At 39.4% G+C, this 26,051-nt stretch overlaps 1 protein-coding gene across 7 annotated transcripts in view; it reads left to right on the forward strand.

Moving 5' to 3' along the window:
• The window catches only part of LOC138025228 (uncharacterized), a 49,130-nt gene extending 25,855 nt beyond the window's left edge, over positions 1-23,275 (forward strand). For 6 of the 7 annotated variants that reach the window (XM_068872439.1, XM_068872443.1, XM_068872442.1 and 3 more), the window contains 13 exons: positions 6,738-6,837; positions 10,617-10,766; positions 12,849-12,925; positions 13,574-13,626; positions 14,753-14,891; positions 15,833-15,940; positions 16,398-16,493; positions 17,790-17,947; positions 19,441-19,503; positions 20,061-20,177; positions 20,831-20,995; positions 21,338-22,222; positions 22,810-23,275. In XM_068872439.1, coding sequence (XP_068728540.1) covers positions 6,738-6,837; positions 10,617-10,766; positions 12,849-12,925; positions 13,574-13,626; positions 14,753-14,891; positions 15,833-15,940; positions 16,398-16,493; positions 17,790-17,947; positions 19,441-19,503; positions 20,061-20,177; positions 20,831-20,995; positions 21,338-22,222; positions 22,810-22,927 — 2,229 coding nt within the window. In that variant the 3' untranslated portion in view covers positions 22,928-23,275. The remainder of the gene's footprint in view (positions 1-6,737; positions 6,838-10,616; positions 10,767-12,848; positions 12,926-13,573; positions 13,627-14,752; positions 14,892-15,832; positions 15,941-16,397; positions 16,494-17,789; positions 17,948-19,440; positions 19,504-20,060; positions 20,178-20,830; positions 20,996-21,337; positions 22,223-22,809) is intronic. The other variant, XM_068872441.1, reaches the window with a different exon arrangement.
• The last annotated feature ends 2,776 nt before the right edge of the window (positions 23,276-26,051 follow it).

Genomic DNA, 26,051 nt, shown 5'->3' on the forward strand with positions numbered 1-26,051 from the left:
AATTGAATTACAAAAAGTAATATACCGGTACTTGAATAACCGGTTGATTTCGATAAAAGACCTCTCCTCTTGAAAGCCTATGGAATAAATCTCGTAGTTTCGCTTTGTGTTTAAATATTTACCAGCCTGGCTGAGTGGTTTGGTTGCTAGTCAGTTCCAGGTTCAATTAGCGCTCGGATCATGCACTTTCCTCGGCAACGCTTGTAGATAGGCTAGATAGCCAACTGGCTCTCGTTCCTCTAGTTATCTTGGGATTCTTAATTAATGTAGTTTTTAGGATGATCGGCATAATTAAAACTGCTGGGTTGTCAATAATGCGTTATACCCTCGTTAAATAAAGTCATCGCAAACAACGTCATCTTTGTCTTCTGCAATATTGTAGCAGCTTGTGCATTAAGTCATAGGTTGTAGAGTTTCTCCCTGAAGGTTTGGATTTGTCAACTGAGCATGTTTACAACTGCCTATAAGTTGCCAACTCTATGAAAATTCAATCGATGTCTATTTCTTTTAAATTAAACGTTTTGGTAGAAAGGGTCCTTTTGCTTTCCTTACATCGATACTCTGAAAGTAGGAAACCGTTTACAAACTTTCACTTAAGATAATCATCGACATAGTTTGAACTGAGGCGCGTCAGCTTTAGTTTTCATTGTGAGAAATACTGCATGCCCTCCATAACCCCTTTATTCAGTTAGAAGGCGAGCGGATTTTATCAGTCAAACGAGGGCCTCGATAATATTCTGCTTAATTTGATTATTTAAGAGTCTTGAGTTTTAATTTGTAGCCATACTGAGACAGAGGTGGAACTCCAAGAAGAAATTGAGCCGAATCAGTTATGATAATAATATTCTAATCTGGCCTCTCGTGAAGATCTCAACATTTTTTCATCTCTTTCCTATATAACTTAAGTTTCTTGAAATGAATTACTCTTTCGCTGACCAAACGGACTGAAACCTTTTTCTTTGAGATTATGAAACACTTATATGATCCATTTATTATGAGATGGGACCATGGGAATACAAATGGTGAATTTAACTGACACGAATCGATCCAAAAAGAATTCGGCATCTCAGTAAAACTATGTTCTCTTTCACTCGAGTGCATCGAGCTGTTATATAATCCGATTTACGAAAAATACCTACTAGCTGATTGGCTAAAGCAAATTTATGATGTACTTAACTGAAGGTGTGCGAGTTTTTGAATTGGTATATAGGCCCAGGTTATCATCACACGAAAAAACTGTAATTAAGGAACGAGATCGAAAATTTAAAAATTCCCTTTAGCTAATTCTGCACTATAAAATAACTCACATTGATTCATTTGAAAAGCAGTTATTTTGAACTAATGAACCATAGAGATTTTTCAAATGTCTAAAATTTAGTAACTTTTGTAAGTGCCGATTGCCAAGCGGCTCTCGTAAAATATACTTCTCATAATAGCTCAGGCTTTCAGTCCAACTGCATGGTCACGTATAAAACAGCCAACTGACGTTCGAAATGATTTCCCGTGAAGCTCACTTGCTTGAACTTTGGGAAAAGTGCCTCTCTTATTTAGATATTTAAAACACAATTGTACAGGCTTTAGAATAATGCATTGCACCACAGGAAACGACTGTTTAAAAGCTTTTTTAAGAATATTGACGTACTTTTTATTTATAAATAGAGCCTCGATGGAATAACTTTTGACTTATTATAGCAAACAGCACTGACTCAAAAGTTTTGCCATAGTTGTCGTTCGATTAGGACACTCAAGAAGGTTTTCGTCCGCATGGCTTTGATTCGTTATAAAATCCTTGATATTGAGATCAGTTAAAACAAAGCGATAACGAACTTATTCCCGTTTCACGTCCACGCTCACAAGCTTTTTAATTTATTTAAAATATTCCAAGTATTTCATGTATTTTGCTTTGAAAAAACAGGTGAGTATTTTGCCGGAACGTGCAAATATCCGACCACCTCGGCGATCAACTTGATCCCAATATTTGGCTTGATCAGATTAGAGCAACAATACTCCGTGCAAGCAAACAGTGATTTATAATGGTCAATTAAGTCACTCTAGGAAAGCTTTTGATGACATTTTGGGGAATCCTCGTCTTGGAGAAACAAGTTTCAGAGGCTCAAATACACTTAAGGTATGATTGAGGATCTTTAACGCCGGTACGACGGGATATTTGTTGTCTCTAGTTCATTTTATGTACACCGCCATTCACTGTATTTAGTTATGCAGCGAGATAAAGCAACGCAAATGTTCAAAACGTGGCAAACTGATTAGTCTTAAGGCCATTATGATAGCTTCAATCGTTTTTTCTTGTTTGCAATTAATACACTATTTTAAGGTGAACTTTTGAATCTTTAAAGAAATCTAAGCCTGCGACTACACCCACCCCGCTATATTTCTGTACCCTTACCTAATATCGAAACTCTGAGGTGGTCACACTTCATGAATGGAAATTAAAGTGAGCTATACTAGATATTCTTTCATTTACTTAAACTATGAAAAGTTAAATCCTCATTTACAGCCTCTCAAGCCAAAGAGGAAATAGACACTGTAAATCGCCGTGAAAGATGTTAGGCAAAGGGATCATTGATTTCCTTTTAGCTGTTTTGGACACAGTATCAATCTTTTCTTATTTTCCAAATTGATCCGATGATTCAGTTTAGTTCTTGGGGTACATGTAAAAAAGTTGTCACTGTTACTTATTTCTGTACTTCCGCGACATCCTCGTTTGGTTATCTTCAAGACTCCAAAGATTTCGAGGCAGCGTAATCTATCGAGTGAGTGAAAGACAAACGCTTCTGCTTGAGATTGGACGTTTGGATGTCGACATATATAGAGCCTGCCGTTGCAGCCGACGTTAATGGATACTTAAAGAATTTCTTTTTCTCGTCCATCGAAGCTCAATAAGAAATAAGACTCAACTCGCTGTGTATGACCAAATAATCTTTCGTGTTATATTTTCTATTAAGTTCATTTCATTCGACCACTAAACTCACTGATACCCACAGTAATCTTGAGTTGTCGATTTAATACACTAAGCTTCAAATACATCTAATTTTATCTTGTGCCCTTGTAGCAAAATCTCAATCGTATAGATGACGTCACTTTGCTGAGAGAGTTAAGGTGGCTCACGAACAAAGTTTCTGATGGCTAAGGCGTTTCTTATGTTCTTACCACATTCAAACGACTTCTGCGGTCTATTACTGAACAGGACTACAGCAACACGGAACCTGTATGGTGTAAACAACTGATTTCAATGGAGCTTTGTAGCAATGACATCGTGGTTTCTTTTTTTTAACCTTATCGTAATTGCATATTCTTTCCATTGTCGTCATGCATAATAGAACTGAGTACCTCGTGGTATGTATTCTATCCTGCATGTTGATTTGTAAGGGAACTCGGACACCAGTCTCGCATGCAGAAACTGTCAACATTTTAAACACCAGTCTACGATTTCCGTCGGTTGAATCAGTTCGTTAGTCCGAAAACACTAGGTTAATCAATTACTCGACTAGCAGTTTGAATATAAGAAACGAGTCTTGTGAACGAAATTATAACTTGGTGCCGAAATGTCAAGTACCACGTGAACGCGTGGTAAACACACGAAAGTCCCAGTCCTCTCGCACTCGTCGTAAGCCGCATCTTACAGCTTTTAACACTGAAACTGTTTGACCTTTCTCTCTACCGTTTTCTTCTTGGCAAAGTCGAATTTACAGCAATTTACCACTAAATAAACGCGTCTTGTATCAACCTGATGATACAAGAATTCCGGCCTTGGAAACGGTACAGAATTCGATGGGTCATTTCCGCCAATTTTGCAAAAGAACGTGATCTATTCTTCGAATAGCAATTGCCAGATTTCGCTAAAAGTGATTTTTAAGTTCTTGCAGTTCACACAAGATTTTCTTTGAACGATCGCATGGTTCCTTGCATTTTAGTGAGTTATAAGTCACCAGGTTCGTTTCACTACAATAGATACCACTGACTCGAGTTACTTTTTAAATCATTGCAACTTCTGCTTAAGGACGTGTTTTTCCACCAAGTCACGCCTCGTTTCGCAGGAACAGGAAGCACAACTAAGACGGAATTTATTAAAGTTCTTTCTAGATATTTTTTTAAAACAACAATCTAGTGCCATCCGTTTGATGGCAGAGGCATACGACCATAAAGACGTGAAAAAGAAACCTGTGGTGTGGACTTTTTAAGACCAAAAATTTGTACCTTGTAGTGATGGCTGTGAATGTTTTTCCCATGACTTTTATAAACTTTGTTTGAAAGTTTTACGACAACGAAAAAAGCACCAAGAGGAAGAAAGTTGTGCAAAAGATGTAAGATAGGTCAACTATCCAGGTAGGCAGAAAAGTTTTATTAAAAAATTAGGTTTATTTATCTCCGTGTACGCGAATGGTGCAAGAAATAGAGTTCATTTTTAGGATTTCCAACCCGCGGCTTAATGGAATATTCTGATTAATTTTACGACAAATGAAGCGCACATCAAGAAGACAAAAAGAGACTATTAGAGGATTGTTTACAATTTGAAAATTGTTTACCTTGGTTGCTAGCTGCTAATGTTTACCATTAACCTTTTTTTCTGTCTCACGTATACAAAGAGTACGTCATGCTAATTATTTTCAATACAAAATAGAATTCAATATAAAATTTATTACAACAATTACTGAAGCAAAGTGCAAAAACCAGTCACGTTTTGGATGCAAGGAGCTTGGCTGATTTCTTAAACGCGTTCTTGTAAAGGAATATTTCAATCTGCTTCTGTTGGCACGACCTGTTTGGTGTGTTCGAATTGTTAGGCAAAGGTTTTGTTCGAATTTCTTGGGAGAATCCGTCAGCGCTCGTGACCGGAGTGGACTGTGGTGCTGATAAATGATTGCACAACTCAGGCGGCGAGAAAATTCGGTCTTCTGCTTCGTGAGTCCGCCCTGAACATCAGTTGTTTCGTCGTTTGACTTCGTCCATGTAACAAACTGATTGATGTTCGTTATGCTGGGAAAACTGAGAGGTGATTTCACAATGAGTGGAACTGAACTAACGGTACACATTTTACTCATTTTAGACGTTTAACTGTAACTGTTGCCTTTGGTGTATGATAACGTTGTTTAATTTTGAAGGTGTCTCCAAATATGTCAAATGTAAAGAATAACAGGCTTGACTTGCTTTAAAAATATTCTTTGTGCGTTTCATTTAATTTATTTTTTGTCTTAATTCAATCAACTGTCCATATATTACTTAATTCATCATGAGTCAATGAATACGTACATGACAGCTACTTGACATTACTTCATGTAATGACGTCTGTTCCTAAGGCCGCACTTTTTGATATATTTTTGTTTTGTTCTTTTTAATTTGTTTGAAAATAGGTTGAGATAACGTTCGCTGAAGTACGTTTGTCCCCATGACATACATAATTGATAAACCGCTTTTTAATGCGCCAATCTTTTGCGTGTGTAATACTGATACTATACCAGTATTATACATGTACCCGGCAATAAGTTTATTTGACGACGTCCGGTTCGGTTACTGGAAATTTTGGACAAAGAGGATTTGCTGTTTGCTTGTTTCCTCTTTTCTCCTTTTGCTCGCTAGAAAAGGCTATGGATAGAAGTTGGTTCCAGCGTTTTCGCTTGGCTGATTCCAACGCAACATAAATTGGAAATTTGTAATAACATTTTCTGCGAGACTTTTCAACCGGAACACGGTATTTGATTTCGCCAAAGACCAATGTAACTACAAGTCCCTAAATAAAGACGTAGACCAAATGGCGCCTTGAGCTTTTATATTTTCGGGTGTCCCTCTTTCATTCAGCCATAAAACTATTTCTTGTAAAATTGGCAATAAAATACACAGTCCAATTTCCTTCAATTATTTTTTAGAGAAAAGACAATTGATAAAATAACTATTCTAGGTTAAAATAGTTTAAAGCTAATTGTTCATTAAATACCTTAGTTGCCCAATATTGAAATTACCCATAACGACCAAATTCATTCGTTTGCATATTATCCAACGTTAAGATTTTGGCGAATAATTTATTTGCTATACAACCGCCGGTTATACAAAAATGTAAATGTTGAGCGCCCGTGAATTATCAGACAAAATAAAATTTCATCTTTTTGCTCCCCAAATCTGAAAAAAAGCTGGAGGGAATCGTTGATTGCAAATGTAAAATTCTCAAGATATTGGTTTGAGCAGTTCAACTGACGATTATTCAATGACGCGATTCGATAGTATCACATGGTTTTGCGATATTCAAACCGTTTTATTCCATAACCGAAACGGGAAGCGTTCAACGAAATACGTTCTGTTGCACTTTGACTTTGATTGGGTTTTGGCTTACGTATAGTATTGGTGGGAAATAAGGGTCTGCACTAGCGGTGCAGGGACATTATCGTCTCTTATTAAAAACTAGATCATTGGATGATGCAATTCTAGAGTTTTGATTGGCGTAGCCGTCATGGTATATGAGCTTACATACCATGCTCTACAAATATCAGTAACTGTACGCATCAGTTTTCTTGTATTTACAAAATAAAAGAGGGACGATTTATCAATTATCAAAAATTTGTGAGCGTTATTGATAAAACAATTATTCCACTCGCGCTTGTTGGATATGAGATGATTATAGCCGACTCAGCTATCTAATATCTTAGTTATATATCCAACGCGCCTTCGTAAATAATTCTTAATTATCGTGTGTTGCTTTATCTTTTACGAAATTGTTATCTCACTAGGCACCAGCCCTCACGGTCATAGCAAGGAGAAGAACCTCCCAATCTTTGGCTTACCCAGTGGGATTACGAAGAAAAACTTCAAGGACAACTCTCGGTCCAGGTAAGATTTTAAAAATTCCTTAGAAAGATTTTATTGCTTATGAGAAGAAAAGAACAAACATTTTAGGAGAAAAAACTGCATATTTTACTTCACCAGCTTCGCTTGTCATTTAAATTTGTAAAATGTGCCACTTAAGAATTGGAAACACTACGTACTGGGCTGATCTCGATGGAAGAAAAGGTTCAGCTGATGAATTAGTGACTTGCGTTAATATATGACGGTGTGGCCCTTAGATTTGCTTTCTTTCCTTCAACTCGACTTTTTTGGTATTGACACACACCCAAAAAAAAAAAAAGACAGACATACCGAGTGGAAAAGAGTTGATGAAACATTCAAGGCTTAAGGTATCTGTTCTTTAAAATATCTGTGACCCAGCCTCCGATAGGTCCTCTACCTGCCATAAGTGATAAAATGGGCAGTTTTTGATCGAAGATCAATTTTCCACAAGACTAGCGTTATTTTTGCTATTCATCAAAAGGAGTGGAACAGATCGTGTTTTAAGTGGACCTGTGGCTATATGTAACTGTTGAATGCGTCAAGCTGAGTGTATTGATCTCTCATCAATGGAATGTATGTATAATATTTCTCACAAAATAGAACCGAGTCCACGCGGACACGAACTATAGCAAAATATATAGTGTGGAATTTAACCTAGCCACAAATCATCTACGTATCTCTGCATTGACTCCTTAGGCTTGGCATACTGCCTTGTCATGTGTTTTCATCAAACAAATGCAGGGCCGCATGGCATGTGTATTGTTATTAGTGGTGGCTTGTGTCAAAGTAGATAGACTGCTAGCTGGCAGTCTGTTTTTCTCTCGTAATTCAGTAGGAGTTATGAGGCAAGACGTTTTGGCTAAAAGGGAATGGGACGAGACATGGGCGCCGCTCGCCTTCTTCCCCACTCGGCCATACCACCCTTGTCTCGCCTTCTTCTCTACACGGCCAACGCCATGCCAACGCCATACCGCCCTTTCGAGTTTGCGATGACTAAGTGCTCGTCCTAGTGACCCTTGGAGAAAAAAACCGGCTGCCAGCAGACTAAAGTAGCAATAATTGTTTATAAAGTGTTTCTAAAGAGATAAAGGTTTTAGTTACAATTTTCGAATTATGAGACAGTTAGGTTCAAACGTTCTTCCTGCTTTAAGGAAGTCCGTTGATGGTATCAAATAACTAAACACGCGAACACTAGCTCCGGTAATTTTCGAACGTCACAGTTTACGATAAATATTTTCTAAACAAAAGCTGAGCACATTCAAGAGGTGGTCACGTCAGAAAACGATCGAACTAGCAGGTAGAGATTCGACAGTTAAAACTGCTTGAGCGTGATTTTGGTTTGTGTGTTTAGAGTTTAGAGTGACTTATATCTTCTTGCTATCTTATTGAAATACCAGTTATCATAAGAGGGTTGCAACTCATTATTATCTCTTATCCTTACTTCAATGTAGCCATATCGTCTATTTAATAAAAGGCGCAATTAGGGTTATATGTACTGTCTAAGCCGATTAGTTAAAACTTAAAATTAATACCCACCCCCCTTCGAACGAAAAAAAAAGGTATATATTAAAAGCACAAATGGTCAATTTTGAAGTTATAAAGGGCGATCTTGATCTGTGGTGGTATTGACAGCGTCCGAGAACATTCATGCGTTGGTTGAATAACGAAAACAAGGCCGGACCTGTTACAGATTGACTAGAAGTTATGAAACAAAAAAATGTACCAGGAGCGAATTTGAGCGAAAATGCCTTAAGCTGAATTATTAGCAAAAAGAACTGGAGATTATCATTACAAAAAGTCGTCTCATCCGGAAAGATAAATGAATTTAACGGACGTTTATACAATGAAACAGAGAAGCAAAATGAAGTATATGTTGGATGCAATAAACGTTGTGGGAAAGGATCAATAATCAAGTTATTCATAACAGATTTGTTGAAGAAAATTGTCTCCGAAAATAATTGTAAAACGTCGATTAATTAAGATATCACATGAAACGGTGATGCGAGAAAACATGTTAATTAACGCTATCTTGCTCACTTTATCCTTGGTTATTCAGTTGTAACTTATTATAGTGACTATTCCTGAAATGTTGCCTTGTAGATTAGCTGTGGTTTTAATTTGTCTGGATTATTTGACTTTTAAACAGGAGTGTGCTAGGTGGAGATCTTTCAGTGGGACGACTGCCATTTATTGCTTCACACGCCTCGTTCTTTTTTCTTTGTCTCGCAAGTCTCAAGGGATATTTCTAAACAAAAGAATATTCAAATTTAACCATAAAGCCTCGTAGTCATGTGTGAATATTGATATATCGATCGCATTGGCTGCTTGAAAATTCGAGGGTGGACTGGTAGCTGAACGAATCCCGGCACGTGCAAAGTAACAATCTAACATTTTTGTTTCTTTGGAAAACGAAAAGACTCTTCAGTCCACTAAACTAGACTTTGCTTTGAGAATATGCTATTGTTCTCGGTTACTTAACCATATCTATTCATCAATTAAGGTACTAAAGTTTTTAAAGGTAAAATCGGCGAATCTTCATTAAAACGCTATTTTACATCAGTAAATCTTGCGTTTACCCGCAGGGAAATTGGCTAGTGTTATTATCAATGTTGTGCTTTCGTTAAAGTGCACCTAACCCCAAAATATTTTTTTCGCTAAAATGAATCTTTGCAACTGCTCGAAAGGCATTGCGGCCATTTTTTCATTTTTCTAACAAATCCTGGCATTTTATAGGCTTCGAAAGTTGCGAAAACCGAGTCAGAAGGGGAGTGGGTCTATTCCTGATTTGACGTCACAAACTGATTTACATTGCATTAACTCTTTGTAAAAATGCATGCAAAGTAGATTGTGACATCAAACCAGGAATAGACCCACTCCCCTTCTGACTCGGTCGTGAACAAAAGATGCTTGGATTTTCGCAACTTTCGAAGCCTATAAAATGCCAGGATTTGTTAGAAAAATGAAAAAATGGCCGCAATGCGTTTCGAACGGTTGCAAAGATTCATTTTAGCGAAAAAAATATTTTGGGGTTAGGTGCACTTTAATATCAATTCCTATAATTAGATAATTGTATAATGGCTAATATAAACGTGGATATAGATGATTTATGTTGGTGAAGAGATGCCATTTCGCCTCTCACCAGCAGGAACGGGTCACGGAGACTGAACTTCGAAACTATTGGACGGTAATACTAACTTTGTTACACGTAATATGCCTTCTTTTAATCGTAAGAGTCGTTTCACATAATTGCGACCTCCATTGTGCTCACGATTGGTGTGTAATATGTGACGTTTTGAGATCTGTTTTTAATGTATCTCTAATGTTAGGTCACAAAAGTTGTTGAAACATGTTTCGCACGTGATAAGACCACCGCGAAAAGGAATATTTAAAGTCGTCGGTCTGTTCTAGGGAATGGTGTGCTAAATTTGTTTATACCAACTGAGCTAATAGTGTCTATTTGTCATTGTGAAGAGATTCTAAAGGAACTCTTTCGAATTTTAGGCCCTCGTTAGGATCCCGGCTCAGAATTATAGTTTTAAAATATCCTAATCAGACGAAAAAGACTAGCATACCCTTACTTTAGCTGTAAAATTCGGTCAGCGTCGTTCAGTGCTTGGAGCTCCAAGTACCAAGAACTGTTGATTCTGAAACAAACAACTCATCCTCGCCACTGCGCATGAGCAGAACGTTTCGTCCAGATCTTGATTGGGGGTCACTAAATATAGGCCCCAAGGGTCTGGCAGTCAAGTGTTTTCAACTGGTGTATTTACTTTTGAACACAGATCATAATCGCAGTATACAAGCAAAAGCCAAGCATGAAATGCTAGCCAATCTTGTCCTTCCTGCATTCGTGGAAGAAATTTCAAGACCAAGGATTGAAAGACGGAACACGTTCACTTTCCAAGCATCGGCCATGCGCTGCAAGAAGGACGGTATGTTTCTGTATTCCTGTTTTTCGTTACAAATGTGCCGAGTTGCTTCAAGCAGAGAGTAATTTTTTCAAGGCTCTAACTGATGTTTATTAAATCTGATTTATAGCTGCAAAATTTTGTTGATTGGTTCGAACAACTCGTTTTAGTCATTGGCTGTTAATCCTTTGAGAATTCTTTCTAATGTTCGAAGTATCTCAAAGGCCGGATTTCAGATTGTAAGAAGGTTCTGCGGATGTGCTTCACAAACGATTTAAGAGTTGTTAATTACGTTTTGTTTTAATTGCCTGCTCGGGAATAACTTAAGAACCAAAACAAAACAACACTAATTGTAAAACGCGCGTTTGTGAACAGTGAAATCCTTATTGAAAAAAAAAAAAAAAAAAACGGATCGAGGCCTATCAGACGAAAAATACTTCAAGACACAAAAGATTGGATATTACTGATCAAGAGGTGACGTTCGCATGAAATTTAAATACAACAAGAAAATGACTCCTTAAAGACGAGTGAAAACCCTTAAAACACACGGATGAGACTGTTCTGTACCAAGTGAGCCTTATGGGGCAAAAATTAAGTTATAGTGAGGCAAGAAATTAAAGAGACATGAACAAGGGGGTCAGTTGTGTGCATATATCATACATTTCAAAGGTTAGTTTCATCCTTCAGACACGTGTCGGCGACACGTGTCTGGAAAGCTTGTCATTTGCAACTTGGAAACATTGTGTTTACTTTTGTTTGTCTTAGTAACTTGGCCCTTGAATTTTATTAGAAAATACCTAATTGGCCTAACCCTTGATTCAATGGGCCCTGTATTTCATCTGTTTGCACTCAATGGTCCATTAGGCAATGATAATTGTAAACGAAGAGTAAAGCCATGTTGCCCTACGTCTCCTTACAAAGTGCGGTCAGTTTGGCAAGGAACTGTAACGTTCTCGCTAAGCATTCAATGTAATCAGTAGATATTCTTAATTTGTTTCTACAAGAATCAATTTGATTAAACTTATATCATATTGTAGTTTTTGTGATCATCATATTCAGTTTTCACAATCTATATTGTCAATTACCAATTATAATTTTGTTTTCCCTTACCTCATACTAACTGCGCAGGTGTCCAATTTTTTTGGAAAATTTCTGCTGTGCCTATTGAATCAAATATAAAGTTGATAATAATCTTTAATTTCATCTTTCATATGTTCTGTTTCGTTTATGGTCGTAACCTTCAGTTGTACTGATGCTATCAAATACACATTAAAATGCTATTTTATTATCAAAATAAAAGTCGAAAATTAGTCGATTTACCAATTTAAAGCAGATTAAAAATGACAGAAGTTTTGAAAAGGATAAAGTTTCTGTTTTATCGCTTCAATCTAATTTGGTGCAATCCTTTCTGGTTCAATATATATAGTTTCAGAAAACGGATTTTTGATTCGGTAGTCATATTGGCGATACTTCCTGAAGTCGCAACGACAGGACGTGAAAAAAAAAGTCAACGTCAAGTTGGCTGTGTTAAAATTGTGAAAGTGTCGGCCGAATATTATCCATATTATGTCGTCTTTCAACATTAAAATTTTCCTCATTAAGTATATTGCGACTCAATTCCTTGTCTGTATTTATTATGCAACAGTTAAAATGACAAGCAGAAAGAGACTTATGTATAATTTGCCAAGATAATCGACACGTTTCCTCTGTGTTGTGCCACATTGTCTATGTAGAAAGCTTGCTTGATTTTTCGGTAAGTGACTCGGGAAACTTCGACAACGTGTCCTGTAACAGACGTGGAAGGAGGTAGTTTGACACTTGTGATTAGAGCGTCGAATTTGTATGTGGTTGACGGGTTCAACTGCAATTGCCTCGTTAGCCTCGGATTCAACTCTGTTGTAATAAACACGCCCATCTCAAGCTAAAGACGGTATTCATCACCGTGGATAAATAGAGTTTCTTATTATCTTGTAACCTAAGCTTTACTAGCCTTGTGGGTGTTTGGTTTATTTCATGTGGTAAACATCGTGCCATTTACGGCACGAAATCAAATGCCAAATGTTGACAAATTGATAGTAAATGTTCATGTTTCTTTCCTTGGTATAGAGAGGAGATATCAAGTCGCCAAAGAGATCCTTGATACAGAGAAAAAATATCTGTCTTGCCTTAGGACCCTAAAAGAGGTACGATATAGCTTCGTAATTACTCCTCGCACTCTCAGTAATTTGGTCAAAATGGAAAATGATAAGGCCTCTTAAATTAAGAATTGTCAATATTTACAATAAGAAACTGGAAAACTCAATCGTCCTACCTTACTTCGAAAATAGAAAAAATAGTGGAAAAGTTAGAGAATTGAGTGTCTTTCAACATTACTGATGAAGTCCGGGGAACTCTAAACTCTCATCGACGCTTGTTTGGAGACAGAACGCACTGCAGAGGGAATTTCTTGCCCGTTCATCTTCAAAACCACCGGCAATAAAACAAAATCTACAAACGTTTTAGCTACTGTAGACCAAACTTCAGGTCGACTAGGTTAAAAATGAGATTTGAAATTTGAAGGAGAAAAAGAGGAGCACATTCTTACTCAACTGAAGATGGGATACGGTAAATTCTGATTCATTCTAAGAGTGCTTCTCAGTGGTACAGCAGTTTCGATGTAATGGATTTTTGTAATCTTCGCGAAACGGAAAAAAATGGGATTTACCTTTTTCTAAGGAATGATGTTAACTTGGCTTCGCAAATTGCTTGCTCACACTGAAATAAAGAGTTTATTCTTGCTTACAGCCATACAACCACGTGACAACTAAAACGGCTCATTTTTTGTTGTTTAGGTGTTTGAAAAACCAGTGAGAGAAACCAACCTTATCCATCCTAAAGAAATGAAGTAAGTACATAGGCCATTTCTGATGTTGTTTTAGGGTCTTCCAAGAAGCTATTAGCTGTTTTAAGTACACAAGCTTGCAATTATATATTAATTAACTGAACATTGTTTGTTGAAAACATACATTGTATCGATCATCCATGTAAATTTAATTGTTTACACAATATCAAAAAAATAGCCTGGTATGTTAGCTACGCCATGCTGATGAGGCCCAAAAGGCCGAAACAGCTGTCCATGGCTGCTAATTGACCGGGTGAAATGGTTGTGCGCATGCGTGATGTGTTGGCCACACCGGGTTGGTGTTAGCGTGTGTCACCTTGCTTTTATTGCTGTCTTCTCTGATTACTCCTTAATTGCTGTCATCTTTATTGACGATCTTCAGTATTCCGTTTTACGACTATTTCAACCTTTTTTTAAGAGGAAAACATAGCCCAAGGCTCCGTGAAAACGGACGCAACATTGTTGGCCGACAACTCCCGACATTGTTGGCCGACAACTCCCGACGTTGTTGGCCGACAAGTCCCGACATTGTTGGCTGTTTCATGTTGCGTCCGTTTGCACACCCATTCTCGTCCCCAGAGCCCTCCGTTTCTTTATGTCACGTGGTCGGCGAAACGTTTCGCCTTAAAGATACGGAGGGCTCTTGGCACGAGAATGTTTGCACACCATGGTGAATGTTGTTGGGAGTTGTTTCACGAAGTTTGAAACTGGTCAAACTTTTGAACCAACAACGCCCAACATTTCTTTTGCTCCATGATCGCCGAAGCATAGCGCAACAATGTTGGCTCCGTGTGCGCAGCTCTTTCAAAATTGCTGGGGCCGCGCGCACAGACATTAGGTATGGTCTCCATGGAGATAGCCATGCATTAACATGTTGAAAACAAGATGGCAGCAGTCCTTCCCATAATCCGCTGCACATCTTTACATTGTTGGGAGTTTTTGCATTGGTTTGCATACCCATTGCCAACACCATTTAACATCTGCCGAGCTTACTTCTCCCAACAATTCGAAATAATTCAAAATCCGCTAGCTTTAATTTCCCAACTTTTTAATGACCCTATAACTTGGTTCCATAGAGCTTAGTTCCATATGCCATATTCCATATTTTTCTTTTATTTTCTTTGTCTAGCGTGCTTTTCCCTGAAGAACTCGGCCAGATCCTTGAAAGTCATACGCTTTTTATGAAAGATTTGGAAGCGAGACTTCAAAACTGGAAATTTCAAGGCATCGTGGGAGACATTTTTACCAAACTGAGCAGTTCGTACCACGTAAGTGTCAACTAACCTTTGCAAAGAGTACCGATACATGTTTGGGGAGGGTGAATAACTGAATTACGCGATAATGCAAGAGTGACTGATTACGTTGATTTTGATTTTTTATCATTAATTGAAAGAAAATTACGAACAGTTACAACACAACCGTTCGTGACAAAAATAAAGTATTTAACACGAATGATTCAGGCATGCTCGGAGAGAGAATCCGAGAGCTTTCGACAGCAGTCGAACCGGCTAACCTTCCGATTGCTTTGTCGCTTTGATGCTTCATCACTGAACCAGTGCTATGCCATAAACGACGTATAGTTTTCATGCGTCTTGCGTAAGCATTGTGGCTATTGTTTTTGAGTGACGTGGTAAATAAAAAAGTCATTTATTTAAATATCGAGGATCGGAATCGCGCATACACGCAAAAAATCTGAATGCTCCGAATGCGTGTTTGACCTATGACCTCAAGGATGCTCTACCAATACATACTTACATACTTAATTGACCACTCCCCATAGGGTCTTTTGAGGACCAGTAAAATACACTCAACGAAACGGCAGAACAGAACAACAACACCTGTCCAGCAACTGTTACTAAGAATCCCAACTGGCCGGAAGCAAACCAGTTGGCTGTTTACAAAGGCAGCCCCGAAGTTGAACCAAGGACTACCAGGATCAAATTCAACGAGTGGTCACAACGGGTCTTGAAACCGGGATGTGAAGGCAAGCGCCCTAACCACTGGACCACACTACCAACCCCTGGGGTGGGGAGATGAGAGACCATGGGGAGGGCGTTGCGGCACTACCTTCTAAACCCTAACCAATGAGCTACGGGAGACTTTGGCGAGTTACGTCATTAAACCAGCTTGCAATGCTGGGACCAAAATGTCAATTGATCAAACTGAGATGTTCGTATTTCTTACACAAACTAATTCGTTTCATTTTCAGGTTGATGTGCTAAGAATCTATTCCAATTACGTGAACAACTTTCCCAAAGCGATTGGCGTGATAAACAAAGCTTTAAGGGGATCCCAAAAATTTAGAAAATTTTTACAGGTAAATCGAACAAATTGTTTACGTTAAGATTGAGTGTATATTATAGTAAATGACCTTTTCTATTACAAAAGACAAGCAGTGGGACCATATGCAATGGATTGGGTTTTCCACATGTGCATCCAATATCCTTTCAATAATAGATCCCATTTGACTGGAGTCTCACCCTTTTTCAGAAAAGTCTGCAAACAGCACCATGTCTCGTCCAGTGAGCAAAATGAAATTGTGAGACTGCATTTGAGCATTTTCTGTGGCAAAGGCACAGTATTAAACTCGATTTGGGTGCAAAAAACCACGCTATTTATTTGAACGCATGCATCCATTGAGCAAGCTGCTATTGCGCGCAATTCCTATCGCTTTGAATCTTTAGTCAGCACTTCTTGATGAATTCCTTTGCTTCCTTTTTCTTCTTTTGTTTGATATAAGCTAAAAGGACAATAACATCTACTCTCTGTTTTAGAATTGTTCTTCAAATACGGAATGCGAGGGTCTAGATTTGCCAGCGTTTCTTCTCACTCCGATTCAGCGATTACCGAGATACGTTCTTCTTCTTAGGGTAAGTTACCTTTCCCGGCCAATAATAATTTGAAATAAGTAGACAGTGCTGTTAGAAGCAGTCAGGTTGCATCTCAGATTGAACTCAGTGATCGCTTTGAGATAACTGCATGGCAAAATAGAACTAGTTGAACAAACTTGTCACCCGGAGTGGGAAATGATGGGACGACAGTTTTAATGCAGTTTTGTGGCTATTTCACCCATCATGGAAATGGAAATTGCAGCGCACAAGGATCAATATTATGTAGACAGCTGTCGTTGCGCGGTTGGCGCAGTAGTGAATACATGGCAGCACTTTCCTCTCGTGGTTCATGATTTGCGACTTTGGTTTGAATCCTGGGTTCGGTGGCGCCTCATGAGGGTTGAGTTTGTTGCTTATCTGCTTTGCTCCTAGAGATTTTTCCGGTTTTCCCTTTCAAGCTTATAAAAACAAGATTCAATATTACTAAGTTGTTTTGATTTGTCTCAAGAACCAAAAATTTCTTTGTGTAAAACCAGTCAGGTGTCACCGTCTTAATGCAAGCGAAAGTTGAGTAAAAACGATTGCCTGGGAACAGGATCTCGATTTGTTTATCTAGGGTCTGTTTCTCGAAAGTCCCGCAATTTGCCGGGCCTTCTCAGTTCGGTTATCAAAGTTCCCTATGTATCTATTATTATGTCATTTAACTCCAAAACTTGATCATTTTTCCTTTTGTTATCTTGAAAACACTTAAAAGACCAACATGCTAAAACAAGCGGTTGGTAGTTTCGAAATTGACTTTTTGGGGGCCGAAAAGTTTTGGAACTTTCGAGAAACAAATGAACGTGTTTCCTTCGATTTGCTCCGTACCGCTGGGTGGTCATGCACAGAATGGTGCAAGGGATTGTGGGGACCGAATCCGCGCGCCTGTTCAGTAAAGGTTCTCTCTCTCTTTCTCTTGGAAAGTACCCTTCATGAAGCCTAAAATAGAGTTTTTAGCTCGTGGAGAGCTATCGGGATGGATGGCGAATCAGGCTGTCAGGCGTAAACAATTGAAAATTTGTATTTCGATTTCTGATCGTCTCAAGTTCGGCAGGCGCATTAATGCATTCGTTAAATGGTCCGCGTTAAGGCGGCAGGCGCATTCATGCATTCGTTAAATGGTCGTTAAGAATGCTCTTATTTGGCTACCAATGAAATACGTTCAATATAATGTAATACACTGCATTTGTAAGCACTCTATAGGCTTGATAATTCGCTATATCACCTCCCTGACGCAGTATCTTACTTACTCCACGAGCTTACCACAGGATACCTTTGATTATATTACACTTGCAGCAACTTTCAAAACACACTGATCCTGGTCACCCTGACAGTTTCCACATCGAGAGTGCCCTGGAAACAATGAAGCAGATGATCAATATTCTGAACGATTCTATCCAGAATTCATGTAAGCTGGCAAGCAACTCACATATGAGACGGAGCTATAGAAGAAAGTGAGTAAAGGCCATCAATTAAACGTGTAATCGTCACAATTATTCTGTAAATTCATTCGAACTGCATTGTCGCGCCGCTATTTTTTGTATAGTGTCAATATCATATTAAAGCTAATACTGTAATGGATTGAATTATTTGAATGAAGTTTTCGTTTTTTTTTTGAGGCCTCAAACTCAAAACGACTGGGTCTGCTGCAGACGCTCCTGCCTCTTCACTTAATTGCGAAAATAACCCCACTTTGTTGCATCTTAGTCACAGATGAATGCAATCCAACATCGTGTGAGGAATTTTGATATGTGAAGAATTGAAGGAAATATCACGCACCAAAGTCGAAACTCTCATATAAAATCAGTCTCCGAAGACAAACGAAAAATTCCTCACACAGTATTTGGGGTAGTTCATTCATCTATTAGAATTGAAAATTTGGAAGCGATATCTTAAAACCCGTCGGGACAGGAGGTCCGAGAATTTGTAATTTGGGCGTCAAAATAAAGGGGACAGCTATTCTTAGAGTTATTTTCATAGAGTTATGTCGTAGAGTTAGAGTTTAGTTTCCAAAATCCAGAATTGAGGATTTTGGACTGCCAAAATCATGAATTCAAGAATTTGGACTGCCAAAATGCTGAATTCTAGATTTTGGAATTCAAAATTTTGGACTTCCAAAATCTTGAATTCAGGATTTTGGAAGTCGTTAACTCTAACTCTAAGTCATAACTCTACTGAAATAACTCTACTGATAGTTAACCTCCAAAATAAACCCCTAGAAAATCGAGCTTGAAGATTTTGCGTGCAGGTAACGGTCTGCCGAACAACTCCGCCTCATACTTGAAAGCCAATTATGCTGAGGCAATCAGCGTTCGCTATGAGACGCCCAAATTTATCTTTACCGAGACCTTAACTCGACGAGAAAGACATCGTTTAAAGTCTTTATTGAGTATGCGCAAACCGTTGCTTGGAGACAGTTTCAAACCCACATCGCACTCTTAGGGCGCTTTCCTTTTGTAAGAACTGGCCGGCCAGACCCATCAGCTTGCAAAGAAAACAGCTGAGAAAATGCAACAATTTGAAGGAACACTTGCATGATAATCCCTCACATTCTTTTGGAGGAGAATATATCATCCCCGAAGTGTGTTAATTTGAAGGCGTTGTAGAGTTAATCCTTTCAAATGCCTGGTCTGGCCGGTCAGTTATGTCAAATGGACGCCATGATGATTTTCGTACTGAAGGGTCGATTTTGATCTTCGCCTTGTCAAAAATATGATGTGCGCGCTGCCTAAACCGGTTTGACCGGAGTGATTAGCCCAGAAACGTGGGCTGCAGCGACTTAAAGACTTGACCCGAGTTCTGCAGAGCCTCTCTTGCTCGCCCTCTGGCGAGTTTTAGAGAGGCTCTGCTCGCAGGGTGTATTGACTTACTTATGCCGCTTTTCGCACCGGCCCGTTGAATACTGCTCTACAAAAAGGAATAAACATGAAACACTTTTAATTTACAGATATTTGAGAAAGAAAGGAAAAGAATTTCACAAGGGCAAGTTTAATTCACTGGAAAGTGAAAGGTCAGTGTGTATTGATTTGTCCTCCATACCGTCTCCTCTTGATGTAGGTGTCGTCACTGATGCTCATAACCACTGTGTTTTCACATATGGAAGGCAAGGCAGATAGCGATACAAATAGCAATACTTGCCAAGAAGAGGGGCTTTTGACTGAAAGTTAACATCATTGTCGGGGCAGGGGGGAGATTTCTTTATTGCAGTACATTGCAGCTTACAATAGGCCATTTTACAGTTGTTTGCTCAGTGACCTGGCCTATGAATGGCTGCGAGGCTGCCGGTGACCTTGTATTGATACAAACTCACTGCTTTTATCATGTAGAGTGTGTTGTTGTAATTCTACAATCTCGGTCACAAATAGTTGTAACACTTCAAGTGCACTTTTTTGATGTTGTTTTGCTGGACGGTTTTGCTGTCTCTTTAGCGATGCCTTTTTGTGCCGAGCGCTGCGCTTTATTTACTTGTCGCATTGCATTGTCGCATCTTGTTGCCATTAGTATCTAAACTATGCATGGTCATCCCGATATTGCTTCTTTCAACTTTTGTTTTTCCTTTTTTTGTAGCAGAATATCATTAGGAGCAAGCAGCGTGTCAACACTGCCAGCAGAGTCGGGTGGACAAGAAATCATAAATTTGCGAGATGGAACACCCGAGCGCGAACATGATAATTTGGAGGAAAGGTATGTTGTGCGCGTGTAAAGTGGAGTAAAGAACTTTTCAAATCTATTTAATTGGTAGCTAGAACGTGATTTAACCCGGACCATGCGCACACAAGTCGCGCGCGTCAACTGCTGGACCACTGCTTCTTCGTTCTGTGGCGCAGTCAGAAACTGAATTGTTAAGAGCGCAGCTCAACGAGATCGGACACGACCCATGCATAACCTCGGAGTACAGCACCACAGCCAGATGGAATACGCTGGGAATCGTTTTTGCTGAGGGAAGAAAACTGGAGTGCTCGGAGAAAAACCCTCGGAGTAAGATTGAGATCGACTGAAACTCATGCAGCCCACATATGAACTTAGGATGCGATTCCGGGAGGAGACACGAGCGTTACCATAGGGCCATCCTTACTCCCCCCCCCCCCCCCCCCCCCTTTAGTTTTCAGAGCGCTATGAAGATATCTAAGAGTTAATTCCTTTCTCAAGGGTTGGGTAGGTAGTAATAATTGCGTTCACCTTTCCTGTGTCCTGTTTATTTCTTTAGCTTGTTGGGTCTCCACATTGCTTTGAAAGGGATTTTTCGGAGTATTCTGGTCTAAATATAAGGCGAGTTGATTAGGTAGACCATATTCGTTATGCACCGTAACTGATTCATATTCTTTTTTTGTTGTTAGGGGATCTCCTACTCTTGCTCTATTTTGTGAACCTGAGGGAAATTCAAGATCCCTGGCTTCCAGCACGGCAGACGTGGAGACTCATTGTGAGCGAGACATACAGGAAGAATTTGCTACTATCAAAGAAGAGGACTATGAAGATTCGGAAGACAGCAAGAGTCCCGGGTGAGTAAAGGAACTTGATTCTATATGAAAATGCGTTGGGGAGATTAAATGTTATCGGATGCTGGACATTTGAAAGCGCCTCTCCTCTCCACCCCACCCCCACCCCGCAGTGAGTGGTCTTGGTTCTTCTCCTAGTAACTGTGCTCAGATATAGATAAGGTTATTTGGTAGTTATGACCCAAGAGGAAGGCGTGGCTACATTGCGAAAGCTGAGGGTCGTGGGACTTCTGGCTGTAGTGACCGGAAGTCGGAAGGCTCTCAAAATTTTCTTCGGCCCTTAATGTAGTTTTTTTTTTTTTTGCTCTTAATGTAGTTAACAAATTATTATCTTTTACTCCGCAGGCAAAACGTGTTTCGAATGGCCGCCGACAGTTTCATAAAGAACTTGCAAAGAAGATCTAAAAAATGGCGACGATCAACGGAGGAACCTCTAAAAAATGATGGGGAAATTAACTTAAAAGAAGATAGCCATGATAAAAACATGATTGGCAAATGCCAGGAAAACCTGCGGGATGAAAATGGAAACGTTCAATGCGACAGTAAAGACATAACAAAGGGTTACGGCACACCGCCATGCAGCCCAGCGAGGAGGAGAAGCATGAGAAAAAATGCTGTGGCGTTTCCCTTAAAACCTCGCCCTGTCTCCTTAGGGCTACCGACTAATTTTCAATTAAGAGAAGAACAGAATGTACTGAGAGACAAGGTCTTATCTGACCCAAGTCTGACTAAAGAAAAGTCGATCGAAAATTCAGATGTGTGGATTCGAAGACAAGATCTACCGCCGATGCGTAGGAGGACTTCTGGACTGTCGGTTTGTTCAAGGAACTCTAGCGTGTTTTCAGATTCTTCACCTTTATCTGGGAGTAAAAGAAGTCTGTCTCATATCTCACAAGAGAGTCTTGCTGACTCGGGAGTTTCTGAGACACCCGGAAGTTCACCTTCTAATACGCTTAGAACCAGGTCTCGTGCTCGTTCAACGCCGGAAAATGGCGAAAAATTGAGTCACTCACTGACTGACGTAACGTCTCCTTCTGGAGAAACACAACGGAAACTGTCGCAGTTAAGTAGAAGGAGTTGGGGTGACTGGATATCTGCAGAAATGGAAAATACTCCTGAGAAACGAAGAGTGTCTGTTCGTAGTGAAGGTCGTGCCAGTGACGATGTGGAAGTGAAAAATAAGCGGAAATTCAAGGACGTGATGAAACAGCTTTTCTCTTCCAAGAAAAAGTAAGTATGAAGTACATAATGTATAGTCTCGAAATGATCATCTCCGCCGGAGGTTATGACCGCTGCTTTAGCACCTGCGAAATGAAAGCTTGAAATATTCATGAATGAACGGAATTTGAACTCACGACCTCTACGTTTCCGGAGATGTGCTCCGGAGATGTGCTATCTAGCCAACTAGGAGAATGGGTGTGTGAATGAACTGCAGAATATAAGCCTGAATTTTTCCGGCTTTCATTTCGCTACTGCTAAAGTAGCCCTCATACATGTGTAACAGCGATGATGTTGTTGATCATTTCACATTTCGAGACTTCAGAAAGTTTAGAAAGCTCTTTTCATTTAATTGTTTGATCTTCCATTCATAAAAACATTCCACAATAACTTGTGGTATTTGCACTGATGATAGCAGATTTTTCCTGCCGAAACCTGTTTGCTTAACTAAAACATGTCGTTTCATTTCTCAAGATTACTTTAAGCTAAGTTAATTCTAAAGAAGTGGGGAGAAGTTTTAAACTAAACAAAGTCTTCTCCTCTTCCAGTGTTAGGAAAACGTTAATTTCCTAACGCCAACTCTTCCTTTCTCTTTCCAGACTGGTTCCAACGAGCTCATCATACATTGCGGACTCGCCAACAGAAACGTCTTCCTTAAACACAGGTCCTTCAAAAAATATTAGACCTGAAATCCGAGAAAAGATGTCTACGGTTTGATGATGAACATATTGTGGACATTTGAAAGAACAATAGTTCTTTCCTGGCACAGCTTGAATTCGAGCTCTGTCCCATAAACGGCTTACTCTATTTAACGTGCGAAGGACTGCGCGGATTTAGTAGTCATTATTTATTCAATTCAATGTTTGTATTGTAGAAAGAGTTATCCTTAATTTGGTATAAGATATTCAATCAGTTTCATGAAAAACTGAGCAAATGGATTACGCTAGATCTCGGAAAATATAAAACTGTTCATGAATTGGAGACAAAGAAATATAAGCTCATATTGTACGAACAGATCGCTGGATAAAAACATATTACAGTATGGCTAAAAATCATAGTGGAAAATTGTCTGGGCAATCCATCCTCTATGTGTTTGACTGTTGCAGGCAGTCTTTTCATACCTTTTAACTAAGGAGGAATGTGGAATCAGGGAAAAGATCAACAAACATAGGAGGACCCCCTGCTACAACAACAACAACAACAGCAACCACAACATGAATAAAATGGACAAAAAACAGATTGAAAACGAAAGAAACGTTATACCCCTTTCCCAAGTCAATGAATCCGATGACTCGTGATTAGGGTAGGTGGGACTGGTTATTATGGAAGATTTTTCACTCACATGATCAGTAACCTTGTTTTTCCACCGTGACGTCATCAAAACAAAAAAATGAGGAATCTTGTGATACAGCAAGGTTGAATTTCTAAGCTTTTGCGTGACACGATATTAAAATTGCGGTGGAGAATGCTATCACTGTTTCACGTAGGTTAAAATAGCGACTTATCCGCTGAGATTTTGCAATCTGAGCAGTCCTTGTATGAAAATAAGTACTCATACATATGTTTATGAGCCCTCAGAAGACGACTACTGGCTTTTTGTAGCAAAACTCGATGACATGTATTTGTTATCTTCCGGCCGCCATACTTGTGCCCCTGAGAGGGACACAAACATGGCGTCTCCATACAAAGCCTTATAAATTTGAGTAAAACACTTCGAATATCTCCCGCACGAGTGAACCTTTGCGAGACTGTTTGAATATTCATCTTCTTTTATCTCTTCGATTCTTGACTATATTTGTTGAATGGTTTTGATGATTGTGTGACAGTCAGGGGCACCCAACGAGAATATAGTTCAAAACCACTGAAACATAGCATTGTCAAACGTATTTTAGTATTTTAACGGTAGATATAGGCATATTTTTATCCCCTGAAAAATCTTTCATCTGTTCGGATTACCTAGCTGAAAGTTAAGTGATCCGAAAATTATAGGGATTAAAACTTACCTTTTCGAAAAATTTCAGCCAGAAAAAAGGCTCCCGAAAATTCTAGGTGACCTTTTTAGGGCCAAAATCCGTTAAAAATGGGCAATTATACCATTTTTCAGATGTTCGAAAATCCTAGGACAGGCAGGCAAGCAAGAAATTTTACTACAAATGTTCCGAAAATTCTAGATCTAAAATCGTCTTCCGAACAGATATTTTCCGAAAATTGACGTTGGGTGACCCTGTGACAGTGAAAACCGACAGGATGAGTTAGGAAAACCAACATGGCCGCCGTTCCACTGTCGAGGAACGCCAACGTGGCCGCCGTGACGTCACGTGAAAACGCTCTATAGGCCACTTCGGAAAATACCATAATACTCTTTGATTGTCCCCCAAATTTTGCATAAGCATTGTTTCCAGTTTCTCTTGGTACTTACAATTGTACCGAGAGAAAACAAAAATAATGCTTATGAAGAAGCGGCTTATTGGATGGAGTGACGTGGCTGGAATCGATGTAACACCTGCGTGCACACCAAAGCGTCTCCCATTAATGATACCCCAGGGGAAAACGCATGATGGCTTCCGGCAAAGAAGGCTTCATCACTTTAAAATATAACTTTATGCTTTCGTAAGAACTCCTTGATTTTTTCCATGTTGCGCAGGTAGTACAATGCGGTTCAAGTATCCTACAACTGGGCCAGTTGGTAGCAGTGGTTTTTTAGTGAAGATAGACGACGAACTATGCACAGATGTGTTGTCGTCACATGTCGTCAAAACCTTAAATATGGTTATTCTTCGTCAGGTTACAAAAATACGTACCGCAGGTAAAGATTGCGATACACAAATTGGAGATCCTGAAAACTGATATAAAATTAACGCAAAATAGGAAACCGGAGTATCCGGAGAAAAACCTCTCAGACATATGACGCCGAGTCTGGGAATCGAATCCGGGCCACATTGCCAGGAGGTGAGTGCGCCATACCTGGTGTAATATTGAAGCATTAAATTTGTGTCGACGAATAGATTTGTCCTTTGACTCTAGAAACTGAGTGACAAGACCGAGCGTGTTGCTTGTGGTATAATCTCAAAACGTGTTAGTATGTTATCTTGCGTGGCATGAGAATGTTGTTAAAACCGAGATGCCATTCCATTCCATTCTATATTGTCATGTGACGGGTGTCCAGCCTCCTCTGATGCCATATTGGCTGCACGTGACAGTTGTCACAGTAGTCTCATAGCTAAAAGTGTTAAAGTTGACGCACGGCGCGTCTCAGTGCAGTAGCTTTGAGAAGGCCGGTTGTGAAACAGTCTGCTTGGCTGGCTCCCGGAATTAAGCGGAAGTTTTAAGCTGAGGAGACCCTTCTTGCACTCAAATTCCTTTAAGAACGCCTGCACGTAGGCCACTTGAAAAGGACTGCTCTAATGATGCAATTCTTAAGTCAGGCATGTTCGAAACTATGTCTTGGTAAATGCCCAAGCATCACTGACGCAGATCCATGAGTTCAGTTTGTCTAACCTCAATAGAGCACTTATTATTTACACGGCTAATATTGACACACTAGACCAAATGCACACATGCGGTAAACAGGCAATTTACTGTTACCAGGACCACCCAAAAATTCGACGTGACCCATTAAATATTTTCACTACTATTCCCACGAGGAGGCACTCCTTACCTGTCTCCACCTATAATCCTGTAGTTTTTTCGACGACATTGTTAACCTCCAAACAGGTCACGAAAAAGAAACATTGATACATTAAAGCACGTATCATTGTGGTTTGTGCTTTACTAATTTCTTATTGACTTATTCCAGCCTTTTTTTAGATGTATAACTTAAAAAAAATGAAAAAGGAAGAGG

Source organism: Montipora capricornis, chromosome 12, assembly GCF_036669925.1.
Source record: "Montipora capricornis isolate CH-2021 chromosome 12, ASM3666992v2, whole genome shotgun sequence".
Lineage (NCBI taxonomy): Eukaryota > Metazoa > Cnidaria > Anthozoa > Scleractinia > Acroporidae > Montipora > Montipora capricornis.